Source organism: Erinaceus europaeus, chromosome 22 (genome assembly GCF_950295315.1).
Source record: "Erinaceus europaeus chromosome 22, mEriEur2.1, whole genome shotgun sequence".
Taxonomy (NCBI): Eukaryota; Metazoa; Chordata; class Mammalia; order Eulipotyphla; family Erinaceidae; genus Erinaceus; species Erinaceus europaeus.
Genome location: NC_080183.1, coordinates 7,897,820 through 7,912,698, shown reverse-complemented (window position 1 = coordinate 7,912,698; position 14,879 = coordinate 7,897,820). Strand labels below are relative to the sequence as shown.

At 48.5% G+C, this 14,879-nt stretch overlaps 1 protein-coding gene across 4 annotated transcripts in view; it reads right to left on the bottom strand.

Moving 5' to 3' along the window:
• FOXN3 (forkhead box N3) overlaps nt 1–14,879 on the bottom strand; it is a 274,905-nt gene that overhangs the window by 151,628 nt on the left and 108,398 nt on the right. For all 4 annotated transcript variants that reach the window (XM_007526825.3, XM_060181232.1, XM_060181233.1 and 1 more), the window contains exon 3: nt 4,676–4,806. In XM_007526825.3, coding sequence (XP_007526887.1) covers nt 4,676–4,806 — 131 coding nt within the window. The remainder of the gene's footprint in view (nt 1–4,675; nt 4,807–14,879) is intronic.

Below are 14,879 nucleotides of genomic sequence, written 5' to 3'. Positions count from 1 at the left end.
TGAGGAAGAAGAGGAGGTAAGATCTCTCTTTCTGTCTTTCACTCTCAGCCTAACGTAAATATTCTCAATTTTCCTGAATAAAGTTTAAAATTTCTGAGAGAGGGAGAGGGAGAGAGGGAGGAAGAGAAACCTGTAGCACTGTTTAACCACACGTGAAGCTTCTAGCCTCAAGTTGGGACAGGGGCTTGAACCCTGGTCCTCGAACATAGTACTGTGTGCATTCAACTGGATACACCATTGAGCAGCCCCTTCTCCAGATTTTTTTTTTTTTGCCTCCAGGGTTATTGCTGGGGCTCAGTACCGGCACTAGAATCCACTGCTCATGGTGGCCATTTTTTCCACTTTATTAGATAGGACAGAGAGAATTGAGAGAGATGGGGCAGATAGAGAGAAGGGGAGAGAAAAAGAGAGAGAGGAAGCTAGACACCTGCAGACCTGCTTCGCCGTTTGTAAAGCATTGGCCCCTGCAGGTGAGGAGCCAGGGGCTTGAACCTGGATACTTGCTCAGGTCCCTGGATTTAGTACTATGTGTGCTTAACTGGGTGTGCCCCTTTCTCCAGATTTTTTTTTAAAGATTTATTTATGAATGAGAGAGAAACACAGCAACACCGGCACATGTGATGCCAGGAATCAGACTCTGGGTCTGCGGTTTCTAAGTTCAATGCAACTCCCAAGCTGCCACAGCAAAAACACCTTATCAAAGACAAGTGTCACCAGTGGGTGAATAATGCCTCCCCACCACCAGCCGCAGTCAAGTTAAAATCTTGGTGGCAAGACCTCAGAATACAGTCTGGTTTGGGAATTGTCACTGGAGCTGTCACTGGCTAAGGTGAAGTCACACTGGAAAAGAGTGGGCCCATAAAAGCTGGTGTCTTTATGAAAAGGGGAAGCCAGGTCACAGACACATGCACACCAGGAGAACAGCATGTGGCGATGAAGGCAGAGACTGAGGCTTCGCTTCTGCAAGGCAGCAAACACTGAAGTCTGCCAGTGGACGCCCAGAAGCCAGGACCCTCCCGGCCCTCAGAAGGAAACAGCCCAGCTGGCACCTCCATCTTGAACTTTGAGTTTTCAGAACTGTGAGACAAGGCATCTGTTGTTTACGTCACCCAGGTGTTACTTTGTTCTGCCAACCCTAGCAAACTGATCACGGCCAATGCCACTGAGTCCTGCGTTTCCATTACAAAAAATAAACTGAGAGGGAGCCAGGTGGTGGTGGACCTGGTAGAGTACACGGCTTTTTATGTGCAAGGACCTGGGTTCAAGCCCCTGGTCCATACCTGCAGGGGGCAAGTTTCACAGTGAAGCAGGGCTGCAGGTGTCTCTCATTCTCTCTCTCTCTTTATCTCCTCTTCCTTCTCAACTTCTCTGTTTCCATCCAATCAATCAAACAAGTTTTTAAAAATGCTAAAAAGAATTCACATAGCAGGGAAGATAGCCATAGTATTAGCACAGCAGACTAGAGGCTAAGCACCACCAGAAGCCAGAACTGAGCAGGGCTTTGACAACTATCAATAGTAACACTTCACAGGTGGATTGTCAGAACAAAAGAAGCAGGTGGAAAGAAATATGCAGAAGGGAGCACAGGCAAGCAGGATCTGCAGCCTGGCATCTGCACTGTGCACTGCCGAGTCTAGACAGAAACAAGGTGGGGCAGCGCCTTTGGTGCCTCCTTCTTCCTGAAAACCAGAACCTGCAGTTGGGTTCCGAGTGCTCCTCCGAAAGCCCATCTGCACGGCCCTGCATTCACCAGCCATCGAGTACAATCACGGTCTCCAGTGAGCTGAGCGCCAGGAGCCCCCTCCCAGCAGCCCTGCAAGGAGCTGACAGGTTCTCCCCTTCTCTCCCAGCAGGCCCAGCTAGACAATGTCAAGGTGGCACTGTGGGCCTTGGTTTCCTGGCTGGCTTGGCCCTGTGTCCATCTTCCCTAAGTCACATCAACGCACGGCCCGATGGAGGCTTGAAGCCAAGCTGATGACTGAGTCATGGGAAGACCTGTGCTGAGTCATGGCAAGACCTGGGCCCTCAGCTAGTATGTGGAGCCTGGAGTATGGTTCCACAAGCCAGGACATGGTGGCGAGCCCTGAGCTTCCTGATGAGGGGCTTCCAGTCTCCAGAAAAAAGACAATGGTGACATGGTCTCGCAGAGCCAGGACACAGAAGAGGCACACCTGATGTGTCATCTCCTCCCTCAGCCTTGTGACCTTCGTGAGGTGAAATGAGAGAACCCCGCAGGGGGAGAGATGGAAACTTCTATCCCATCCCCCCCTCCCCCCCGTCGCCTGAGAGAAACGGACCCGTGTTATTCTGAAATATTTGGCTTGGAAATTATCTTCATTATAAAAGCTCTGGTTCGGCTGCATTTTTATGCCTATATTAAAAAAATCAAATGAAGTCAGTAAGCCCAGGCGAGCTCGGAGAGCCTCTCGCTCGAGTCTGAGCTCCTCACACAAACCCCAGAGCTCTGCTGTAATCCTTCAAATTATTAAATAATTACAGCATGCCCCTGGGGGTCATGTCTGGCAACAAAACACTGGTCTAAATGAACCAATGATCTGACCCAGTGAATAACACACTTATGTGCTTAACTTCTAGAGGCCAAAGGATATGAAATACTGGCAGGGAAATACCTGGGAAGGCGAGAGAAGTGTGTGTTGTGGGGTCTGCGGGCTTGGAGTGGGGGGCGGCAGAAGGACAAAAGAAGCCATGAGGATGTGAGCCCCACCCCAATAACTGGTGTCCTAGCACATACAAGGTTCCCCTCCAGTGCTGTTTCCTTCCAGCTCAGGAGAGGCTACAGCCACAAGAAGGAAACCAGGCATATGGCTCCGTCCCCCTGGACATTACTCCAGCATTAACAGCGCTGCTCTGGAAAATTCCATTTTATCTCCCACAGCTTGATGACCTCAACTTGTCATTTCCAATAAAGGATGCTTCCACTGATTTTTACGAACATGGACAAAAGCAGCTACAACCTGCCCCCCCCAGTCTACTCCCGCCCCCCAATCTTGCAGACCAACTGTAGTTGCTATGTAGGGTTATTTGTTTCTAAGGCAACAGCCTATATCTAAGTACTAATGGCCTGTCTTTTTGCCAGGCAACAAACAGCCTTGTGATGCAACTGCACCTGTCTCGGCTACGCGTTGCTATGGAGACGCTGGGTTGCTATGGCTCCCATCACGCTAATCGCCTAGCAAAGGCAGACATACAGCAGTCATCTCGGAGAGCCCAGCTGTTCCTCCCAGACTCGCGCTGAAGACTGATTGTCCACGGGGCTGTGATGGAATGCGGCTCAGCGGAGATCCGGGAGAACTTCATTAGGGCTGTTCCAGAGGCTTCCTCCGTGCACCTTCTGACAGAACACACATCAGGGGACACTGAAGCCACCGAAGCCCACGGGCTCACGTCGCTCCTCGCTGGCAGGGTCTTGAGACCCAGGGACAACTTCCCTTAACTGGCGGTTGGGAGAGATCCATCTCTATGCCTTTTCAAAAAAAAATGTCCTGGCGCCAGGTGGTGGCGCTCTTGGTAGAGCAGACGTGTTCCCATGTGCAAAGACCCCGGTTCAAGCCACTTGCAGGGGGGAAAGTTACACAAACATGAAGCAGTCTTCTTGACTTGTCTTCTTGCCTTCTCCTTTTCTTTCTCCTCCTCCTTTCTCAATTTCTGTCTCCATCCAATAAATAAGTAAAAAAAAAACAAAAACAAAAACAAAACTTTTTTTTTTCTAAAAAGAATGCTTTGTGTGTTAAGATTGAGGGCTACCTTACATACCCGAGCATTATCTAAACTACTGCCCATTTTAAATTGTAGTTCTGTGGGAAAGGGATATCTTCTGGTTTCTTGTTTTTTTCTTTTTAATTGGAGTAAGATAGAGAGAAAAAATACAGAGACAGACCAGAGCACTGCTCAGCTCTGGCTTATGGTGGTGCTGGGGATCAAACCTGGGGCCTCCAGAGCCTCAGGCATGAAAGCCTTTTGCAGAACCATTGTACTGACTCCCTAGCCCTTTTCTAGATTGTTAACATCAATATCCCTTAACAATAAATAAAACAATCAGCTGCAAATCCTCCCCTTCAGCGAAACCTTTGCCAAAATGGTAGCGGAGACCTCACTGGTCTAAAAGGAGCAGGAAAGTGAAGGTCTCCATTGTTCTCACAGTTCTCCTTGAAGAGGCAAACACTAAGTAACCACAACAAACTGATCGCTCAGCAGCTCCGTCCACATGGAGACAGGGAAAGACAACAACTGGGACCAGCGAGCCCTGCAGTGGGCACCTGCAGCCATTCCTGTCGGGTGGTGGGGAGAACAGAGTCACCTACTGGACTCATCTCTGCACCACCACCCCCGCACATCTCGATACATCCGGGCACTCGAGCTGTCAGCTCTCCGTGGTAACATTTCTGCTGGGAGAGATGCTCATTCGGAATTCCCCCCACCATGGAGCCTTCTGGAAACGCAGCCCTCTGAAGCAGCCGTAACGGTAAGGCTGGCAGAACGCATGCCAACATGCCCCCAGCAACACCTGATGTCTTTCTCATTTACCTGAAGCTACTTTATTTTTTCCAATCACAGGCAGCCCATTAAGTTAGTCTCAGTACTGCTCTCTGCCCACAGAATGCAACATCAGTAGGCAAAGAAAAAAAAAAAAGTAAGAAATGTTTGAATTGCTTACCTTTGATAGGCCTGAGGAGAGGCGGGAGGGGTGTTGAACACGTGTGGTTGGTAAGGTGTCTTTTTCAAAGCCTGAATTAGGTTTTGTCTATACTCTGGGTCTATGCACCATAAGGACCCTTTCCCAATACTCTGCAGAAAGAATTCAAACATGAGAGTGATGATTAGTACAGAAGCAGTAAGTGTTCCACAGTGAGCAGAGCAGAGCTACTGTCGGTGATTTCTTCAAAACGCTTCCCCCTTATTTGTTGCCCATGTGCCAGCCTGCCACACGACAATAGAGCATTTCAGTCTTACTCAGATTAATTGTGACAGATAAAATGAACATGTTATTACCAGGTGATACTAAAATGATGATACTGTAATTTCCATATTCTAACAACCCACACTCTCAGGTGTTTTTTTTTTCCTTCTTTTTTTCCCCACGTCAACTCTGAAGAAGCGTGTGTACTCGCTTCTGAAAATGAGCTTTTAATTTGTCAGCTTGCAAACCGTGAGAGGAGGCCGAGCCTTCCTCGCATCGCCGTTGTTGCTTAGTGTTTGCAAACCATTACTTTGGTATGGTTCACCACATCAGAAAAGTAACCCACCTGCTTCTCCCTACTTACTCACAAAAGAAGGACAGTTAATCTTCAAACAGAATTCTGTAATTACCCCCCCCCCCACACACACACACACAATAAAAAAGCCCAGGCTGTAGACCAGGATTCTAAGGCAGAACTCAGTGTTTACTTTCTGGGTGGCTGGGGTTCAAGGTCACCTGCTGCAGACCCGAAAGCCTGGGATCTTTAGAAGTTAGATGTTAAAGATGCGGACTGACCAGCGCTGGTCCTCTAGGAAGAAGAGAGAGGCTTGGAGGCCCACTTCCCGTTGGCAGTTCTTGGTGTCTGCACAACATTTTATCAAACAAAGTAAGTCCTTCCGCTGAGGTGTACTGGGAATGGCGGCAGGCCAAGAGGCATCCTTGCTCCCAGTGCTAGCTTTCAAGTGACTAAGCTGTTTGAGAAGGTCACTTGTCAATATTGACTGATTTGGGAAAGAAAAGAAGGCAAAATCGTGTCAACCTGAGCCCACCACGTGTTTTGGCCAGCGGACTATTTCTTTCTTTATTTAGCCTCCAGGATTATTGCTGGGGCTCAGTGCAAATCCACTGCTCCTGTGGCCATTTTTTCCAGTTTTTTGGATATGAGAGATAAATTGAGAGAGGAGGGGGAGGTGGAGAGGGAGAGAGAAAGATAAACATCTACAGACCTGCTTCACCACTTGTGAAGCGACCCCCATGCAGGTGGGGAGCTGGGAGGTTCGAACCGAGATCCTTACTCGGGTCCTTTTGCTTTGTGCTATGTGTGCTCAACCCGCTGTGCAACTGCCTGGCCCCCATGGGCTCTTTTTTGCAGAAGATTCAGAAAGGAAGATTTAGAGAGCAAACAAGAAAACTGTTTAGCTTCTGGGACTGAGGAAAGTCCAAAGAAATCTCAGTGGAGAAGGACTAAAAATAAATGATTCTTAAAAGCCTTCAGAAAAGACTTCTTTTTTTTTAAAATGTGTGTTTCTGTTCTCAGCTTGCCATTTGCAAACAAGTCACAAAACCCACGAAAACCTCCAGGCCAAAACAAAGGGGTGGTGCTGGGGTGAACTCTTTTCTGATGCAATGAGGAACCTGGCCTCCCACACAGGCTCCAGCCAGGCCCACCTGCCAGAACTAAATATCAAACTTCCCAGCTTAACAACCATCCAGTGTCTTAACACAGGGGAGATCGCAACTTGGGGAAGTTCTCTATCCTTAAGTGGTCTTGGCTTTTGTGAATGATGATGTACTTGAGCCAGGAGTGGTGAGACTTCCTGAGAAAATCAGGTGGGCTACCAAATAAATGACCTACCCTGGACCTTTGGCTCTGTGCTTTGCAGGAAAAAGAAAAAAAAAAAAGTAATGTTTTAGGAAAAATGCTGAAGCTAAGGAGCAGGGAGAGAGAAGGTAGGTCAGTAAGGACCGAACTTGGACACACCCAAGGCTTCGTGTGTGTGCAGGCTTCTCTGCTTTCCCTCCCCCCCCCCCCCCAGGACCCAACCCTGCATCAAGGAGGGGTTCACCACTCTGGGAACCCAATGGCTTTGTGGTTACAGCAGGTGGCTTTTAGAGCAGGACTGGTTCCTCTCCAAGTGAATGTGCACAAGACAAAGCATGAGGACAATCATCATACATCAAGAATGTGGTTCTCCTAATCCTCACGTACAGGGCTGGTTTCTTAGACCTTTCTCCCATTTACAAAGGAAATGGGAAAAGAAGACACACACACACACACACACACACACACACACACACGATCTCACAAGGTAATCGATCTACAGATCTGGGCGACGGAGGCAGGCGGAGGAGGAACAGGGGAGTTTGGTCGCCAAACAGATGTTCCAGTCTGGCCCTGGACGAGTCATGGTCCCACAGAGTCACCGCTGCCTTGTCGGCAAAGGAAACTCCCCCGGAGACCGGTGACAGGCCCAGCAATGACACCAGGTCACACGTCATGTCAGTGGCTGGACCCTCAGGGATTCAGTCAATGGTGAGAGGTGTCAAGAAAATGACTTCCCTGCTGGGAAGAAGGGAGCAGAACGGGCTGGGCCGACAGAGCCTTTCCCAAGTCTGGTTCCTGAGCCGAGCCCATCCCACAAGGAAGCAGGACCACCGGGACCCACAGAAGAAGCAGGTGCTGCCAGCAAACTGGCCACCGTCAGTTGTCCTGGCTTAGCAGATTTGATTTGCTCAAGCCCCTCCCCATCCCCCTGACCCCACCCACCCTCCATTGCCCCCTGGACCCCTCACCCTGTGTATCTCCACTGCAAATCACCCCCCAGCCCATATACACAATTCCAAAACACCAAAATGGATGCTGGAAGTTCTTTTTCCTGAGGCTTGCCTTACAAAGGTCGCATGAAGGTCATTTTTTTTCTTTAGATCTGTTATTGGGGTTGGGGTGGGAACACTTCCTACCCTGAGAACTTCTGCATTTTACATCAGAGAGGTCGCCAGCTACCAGCTACGCACAGAGCCCAGTAACATCATCCACCATCACCAACACGGGCAAAAAGTGGCACTGGAATTCGCTCTTTCTGGTGCAGTGAAGTCAGAAGAATTTTTTTCCCCAAAGTTAAACAATATATGTTTGTATAGAAATGTATTCACATGGGGAGTCGGGCTGTAGCGCAGCAGGTTAAGCGCAGGTGGCGCAAAGCACAAGGACCGGCATAAGGATCCCAGTTCGAACCCCGGCTCCCCACCTACAGGGGAGTCGCTTCACAGGCGGTGAAGCAGGTCTGCAGGTGTCTATCTTTCTCTCCTCCTCTCTGTCTTCCCCTCCTCTCTCCATTTCTCTCTGTACTATCCAATGACAACAACAATAAAACAATAAGGGCAACAAAAGGGAATAAATAAATAAAATAAATATTTAAAAATATATATATTTTTTAAAAAAAGAAATGTATTCACACAAGCAGTTTGGGAAATCAAGTATGAACAACAGGTCGTGAAATTTCATTATCTCAAGGCCAGGGCCGGGGCTCAGTGACAGAGTCCCAGACTTGCAAACATGAAGTCCCAAGTTTGATCCCCAGTGCTGCATGTACTGGAGTGATGGTCTGGTGTTCCCTATTTCTCTCTCAGACAAATTTCTCAAATTTCTCAAAACTTGAACTTCTAAGGGGAAAGAGATAACTAATGGAGGGAGAGAGGAGCCGCTTGGACAGACGGACAGACACACACACACACACACACACACACAGCCTATTCATCTCTAATTGCACAAGGACTTCACAATGGAAGGTAAGGCAGAGTTTGGAAAGCATGGAAGATAGGTGACATTGTCAGTGCCCCCCCCCCCAGCATTAGAATAGTAACATGGTGACTAACTCTCAAACTTTTAAAATGGAAATATGCAGGAGAGGATGCGTAAGCTCCTTAACCAGGAAAAAATCACATTTGATGCCTCTAACGGGAGAGAAGGTAGTGATTAGATTATAGCTGGATAACAAGGCTTAGAGTCAGAGCTTTTAAGAGTAGCTGAATCTCATCTGAAGAATCTAATGTAAAGAATAAGGTCTGTTTGTTTACCTGCAAGGGCTGTGTGTTAAGAAGTTCAAAAGAGGAAAGGAAAAACAATCTGTGTTCACAGGCAATTTTTTCAGGTTAAACTAAATGTGTGTGTGTATAAGTGCATACAGATAGTCTGGGCAAAAAAGTGTGTGAAATGGGGAGGGAAAATTAGTTTAAAAAGGGGGAGCTGGGGAGACAGCATAAGGGTTCTGCAAAAGACACTCATGTCTGAGGCTCTGAGATCCCAAATTCAACCCTCAGCATCATCATCAGCCAGAGCTGAGCAGTGCTCTGCCCTCTCCTCTCTCCTTCACTAAACATAATGAATAATGTAAATAATTTTAAAAACAAAAAGAAATAAACGTGGGCTCTTTTTTTTAAAGAAAATCTTTTTGTTGTTGTTATAGTAGTTATTATTGTTGTTATTGACGTCATCATTGTTAGATAAGACAGAAAAATGGAGAGAGGAGGGGAAGACAGAGAGGGGGAGAGAAAGACAGACACCTGCAGACCTGCTTCACCACCTGTGAAGCGACTCCCCTGCAGGTGGGGAGCCGGGGGCTCAAACCGGAATCCTTACACCGGTCCTTGCGCTTTGCACCATGTGCGCTTAACCCACTGTGCCACCACCCGACTCCCACATGTGGGCTCTTAGGTGACACACAGGTGGAGGGTGTGTGTTTCAGAAGTGCCCTACTCTATGAACAATGAATGAAGAGAGAGGTAAGAGTCACTACTAAATTCAACCTTAAATTTAACTTTGAAAGATAACTTTTTCTTTCTCTCAAAGAGGTCTAGAGCCAGGCTCTGGTTCTCCGCCCCCCCCCCCCCATCTCTTTGGACCTGCAGGGAACCTCTTGATCTCTGTCTCTTAACTGAGTCTGCTGGTCTTCGTGTTTGGCTTTCTTGGAAAGGCTGTGAGTGCCTGAGGATAACTATCGAGCTTTTAGATTAGTTATTTTGCTCAGAGGACTGACTCTGGCTCTCGGTGGTGTTGGAGACTGAGCTTAGGGTCTCCTGCACACAGCTGCTGTGCACTATTGCTGCTCGCTCTCGCTCTCTCTGACCCAAATATCATATGTTAAACATCGTCAGGCTGCACACTAACAGGTCATGAGACGTGATGGCTCATGGCAGCCAAACGGGTCACAAATGGCACGAGAAGCAAACAGAATCACCTAGAATCACACAGAAGGGAGACACTGCTGCGTGAAGTGGTTCTGCTGAGACTCTGGGTCCAAAAGCCTTGAGAAACAACAGTCTCTCTCTCCTGCGCCATCTCTCTCTCTCTCCATCACTTCTGAAGGATTAGGATGGGAGAGACTCAGTCAGTAAAACGCACAGCACTGCTGGGTCAAGGCTGTGGCTGGAGAGCGGAGGTGAGGCAGGACCAGCATCCAAACAGAGTGCTGAGCTGGTGACCTGGAAGCAAACCCCCCTGAGGTCACAGCTCAGCTCTGGCTTTCGGTGGGGCCAGGGGTTGAACCTGGGACCTTGAAGCCTCAGACATGAGGGTTTTGCAAAACCCGTATGTTATCTCCCCCAGTCTCCACTGTACTCCACCTTCTGTCTCTCTTTTTATGCATTGCTGAGAATCAAGTCAGAGCTTCTCACGTGTGTAATATCACGGAGTGGTCTCAGGGTTCAATTTTCTATGCCTTTATTATTTATTATTATTATCATTTGAAAGTGAGAGGGGGAGAGAGGCTGACAAGGAGCAGAGAGATGCCACAGGACTGCTCCATCATCAGCCGAGCCCTCCAGGTGCTGTCCATAGTACTGAGAGAGGAGAGACACCATCCACTGCTCCACCATCCGGGAAGCTCCCTCCGGCGCTGTCCATGGTGCTCCCATGGTCTGCAGGGCTCAGAGCCGGGGGCGGGTGAGCTGCTCCCAGCTCTGTTGAAGCCCACACTCTAGAGACAGAAGAAGGCGGCACTAACTAAGCAAAGTAAATAAGCCAAGCTCATGTCCTGCTGAGAAGGAAACAGAGAGGTGGCAAAGAACTGATATAGGTGTGGAGACCTGCTGAGGAGAAGCCGGATGGACTGTGCTTGTTTTTAAAAATATTTTATTTATTTATTTGTTTGTTTATTTATTTATTATTGGATAGAGACAGGGAGAAATCAAGAGGGGAGAGGAGGGAGGGGGAGAAGGAGGGAGAGAGGGAAAGGGAGAGACCAACCGACCTGCAACCCTGCTTCACCACTTGTGAAGCTTTCTCCTTGCAGGTGAGGACCAGAGGCTTGAACCTGGGTCCTTGTGCACTGTAATATGTGCACTTAACCATGTACACCACCTCCTGGCCCCTGGGCTTGGTTTTTAATCCATGTGGGAAGAGTTAACATTCTCTTTTGCATCAACACCTGGAGAAAACCAAAACCACCCCAAGGTTTGCCTAGAGCCAAATCCATTTTAGGAGAGAGCAGGTGGGAGGGTAAGGAGGGGGCCAGGGATGGGGGCTAGTTTCTCTGAGTTGGCAGGGCTTGGCTTTGTAGGAATTTTCCCTGGAGGCTACCACAGCTTGAGGTGGCCCTGATCATCCCTCCTGCCCTCCATTACCCATGAGAGAGAGAGAGAGAGAGAGAGAGAGAGAGACCCTGGATTAGCAACAACCAAAACAACAACAACAAAAACCCAGATCTATTTTCCTACAAATATTTGCAGAACTAGCACTGGTGAGTTCTTACAAAGAACAGAACACACACACTCCACCATCACACTTCAGATCAGAAGGTCAAAGAATTGGCATCTTTAAAAGCATTGCTTTAAGCTGGGGAGAGAGCATAATGGTTCTGCAAAAGACGTTTAATGCCTGAGGCTCTGAGGTCCCAGGTTCAATCCCCTGCACCACCACAAACCAGAGCTCTGGTATCTCTGTGCGTCTCTCCCCAAATCCAAGGAAATATCTTAGAGATTTTACTTATTTATTTATTGGAGACAGAGAAATTTAGACAAGAGGGGGAGACAGAGAGGGAAAGAGACAGAGGAGAGAGAGGGAGAGAGGGACCTGCAGCCCTGCTTCACCACTTGTGAAGTTTTCCCCCTGCAGGTGGACCAGAGGGCTTGAACCTGGGTCCTTACCCACTGTAATGTGTGTGCTCAACCAATAATGATGCAGTTACTCAGAAGTTCAAGAGCCATGACAGGACGCTGGTGAAAGAAAGGGGAAGAGACACTAGTCAGCTCTAGACCGGGTCTGAACTTGACCTCTCCCCCACTACTTTCTTCACAGATAATAATTAACACAAGCGTGTTTTATGGAGGCCAGAGAGGGGCATGTGGGTCTCCCCAACAGAGACGCCCTGGGCTGGGTTATAGCTGGCCCATGTGCTGTCTCCTGGTTGCCAATGGAAACTTATCTATTTTTAAATGTTCCAATATGATTTTATCTAATTGGCACGTACAGTTTGATCACCTGATTCCAGAACTAAAGTCTCTGCATATACCTGTCCAGGTTGAAGCTACATTTACAGGGTGTGTGTATATTGGGAGAGAACTTAGCATCTATGGCCTTCTAGCTAAACAAACAAACAAAAACCAAGGTCAGGGAGGCAGCTCTTTAATTTTAACTTTTTTTTTTTTTTTAAATGTTCATTTACTCGATAGAGAAATTGAAAGAGAAGAGAGGGCTGAAGACACAGCTTCATGATTATGCAAAAAGACTTTCTCTGAGGTCCCAGGTTCAATGCCTGGCACCACCATCAGCCAGAGCTGAGCAGTGCTCTGGTAGCCACCCTTCTCTCTCTCATTACAAAGAAAGAAGGAAAGAAAGAAAGAGAGAGAGAGAGAGAGAGATGGAATGATGGGTGGGGACAGAGAGGGAGAGAGACACCTACAGAGCTGCTTCTGAAGCTTCCCCCATGCAGGCAGGGAGGAGGGCCTTGAACCCAGCTCCTGTACATTGTAATATGTACACTCAACCAGATGCTCCTTGAAGCAGCTCTTTCAACATTCATTCCAGATGTAAAACAAAGACAAAGATTACTTTGGGGTCCTGGGAGGTGGCTCAACAGGAGAGCACAGGCCTTTAATGAAAGTGGCCCTGGACACATATATAGTAGCACCCAAAGGTGCTCATGGATGGTGGGACTGTGTGGTGGTGACTCTCTCTGTGTTTCTACCCCCCCCCAAAAAAAAAAAGAAAGACAGAAGGAAAGAAAGAGAGAAAGAGGAAGAACAAGAGAGAGAGAAAAGAACACAAACAAAAGCTGCTTCTGAAGGAAGCCTAGCTGTATGTCACATACTCAAGGCAAGAGGCTCCTTCTTCAGCACTGGGCTTGAAACTAATCGATTGACTGACTGATTGACTGATCGATCCTGTCAGCTGGGAAAGTGGTCAGCAGGCAGCGCACAGGACTTGCACACATGAAGGCCCAGGCTCAAACCCTGGCACAGCAGAGAAGCACTCTGGTGTCGCCCATAAGATAGATCAAAAGATTAACAGACAAACTGTAGTGTTGATTTTTTTTTTTTCAAGCGACTACGACACTAATATTTTAAGTGCTAAGTTTTCACATCTGTGCGGCTGGCACTCGCACTAGAAGCAAACCACCACCATTCTGCACGTACAGCAAATTCCAAAGGGGCGACTTGAGCTTCTCAGGTGGCCCTCAACAGTGCGGGGAAGGAACCTGAGGCCAAGCCCATTCACAGCCAAAAAAGCAGGCTCTGAAAAGCCAGAGGCTTGCCGGAGACCGTCACCTGGGAGAAGCAGGACCAAGCTTCTAACCTCTGTCTTCAGCCTCGCCTCCGCCTTTTCAGCAAGCCATGGCACGTCCGGGGGTGGGGGATACAAAAGCCAGTGAAGCAGTAATATTTTCCCATCTCTGTGGATGTTGTAGGGGTGGTGGTGGGAGGTAGCTGGGTGCTCTGTTTCACAAAGAGCTGCACACAGACAGACAGAGTACCGCTAGACCAGACAAAAGGATGTCTGTACCAACGAGAAATTGTTCCTGGGAACGAAGAGACACAGAGCACTGGGTGAGAGAAAGCTAGACCCCGCCAGCACTCTGCTGCAGTGCTCCATGCCGCGTGTGTCTGGCAGAAGGAGCCCCACCTCACACCCAGGCTGTGGGCTCACGCACATTTCCAGTAAGCTATGCCTTGAGGAGAGCACAGTGAGTGCTGCTAAATGCACAGAGAGGACGGTTAACAGCCTTCTGGGAGCACAGACAGCTACGTGGTGCTCTGGGAGTCCCCACTGTGTGGCTGTTTCCCCAAACAACCGCCACCACCACAGAGGATCTTGGCGGGCGTGTCGGTCGGGGCGTGGACAGGAGCATCCCCCGTCTATTTTTCTTGATGAGTTTTTTCTGGGTGGGGTTCTCTGGGAGCCCCTTGGCTTGGAGAGACCCCTCACCTGAGCAAGGAGAGATGGGGTAGATACCCACTGCCTGGGAGGACCAGCTCTTGTTTTCTGCCGGTGAGAGACATCTCTCTGGGAGAGATCTCCTCTGCTTTACAAACCATGGGACAAAAGGGCCAGGACTGCCCTAGAAGGAGGTGACCTGAAATCAGTCACCAGGGGTTAGACAAGAATAATAACTCTCGTGGCCCGGGAGGTGGATAAAGTCCCGAACGCTCAAACCTAAGGTCTTGTCACCATGCACAGACACTGTGGCTCGTTCACTTTTGTGTTAACACCAGTAGGAGGGAGCAGTGAGACAGAAAGGGGAGGCTGGGAGCTCGGTGAAGATGGGGTACAGACCCAACTGACTCCCCTAGAAAGTCACTCTTGGAATCTGCACGCCACAATGGGCACATTAAGAAGGTTTCCTCTAAGGCTTAGGGAGCAGCAGCTGGGCAGGAGAAGGGAAAGGAACCCCAAGTGAAACTTACATAATCACCCCTCTACCACATACCCTGGAAGAGCAGGATTCTTCTTAAAAAAAAAAAAAAGTGAAATAAGCTTTCAGACGGGAAAGCCCGATTATAGTATCTGAAAAGTATGCTGTTACTAAAAATATCCCTGCAGAATTCCTTCCTGAGCTCGACGTCAATGATTACTATTGTGTTCCTGTCAGTTTTTGCTTTGGGTAAAAACTGCAAATAGGACAACAAGCGGTGTGTGTGTTTGTGTGTGTGTGTGTGTGTGTGTGTATACTTTCCAATTTTAGCA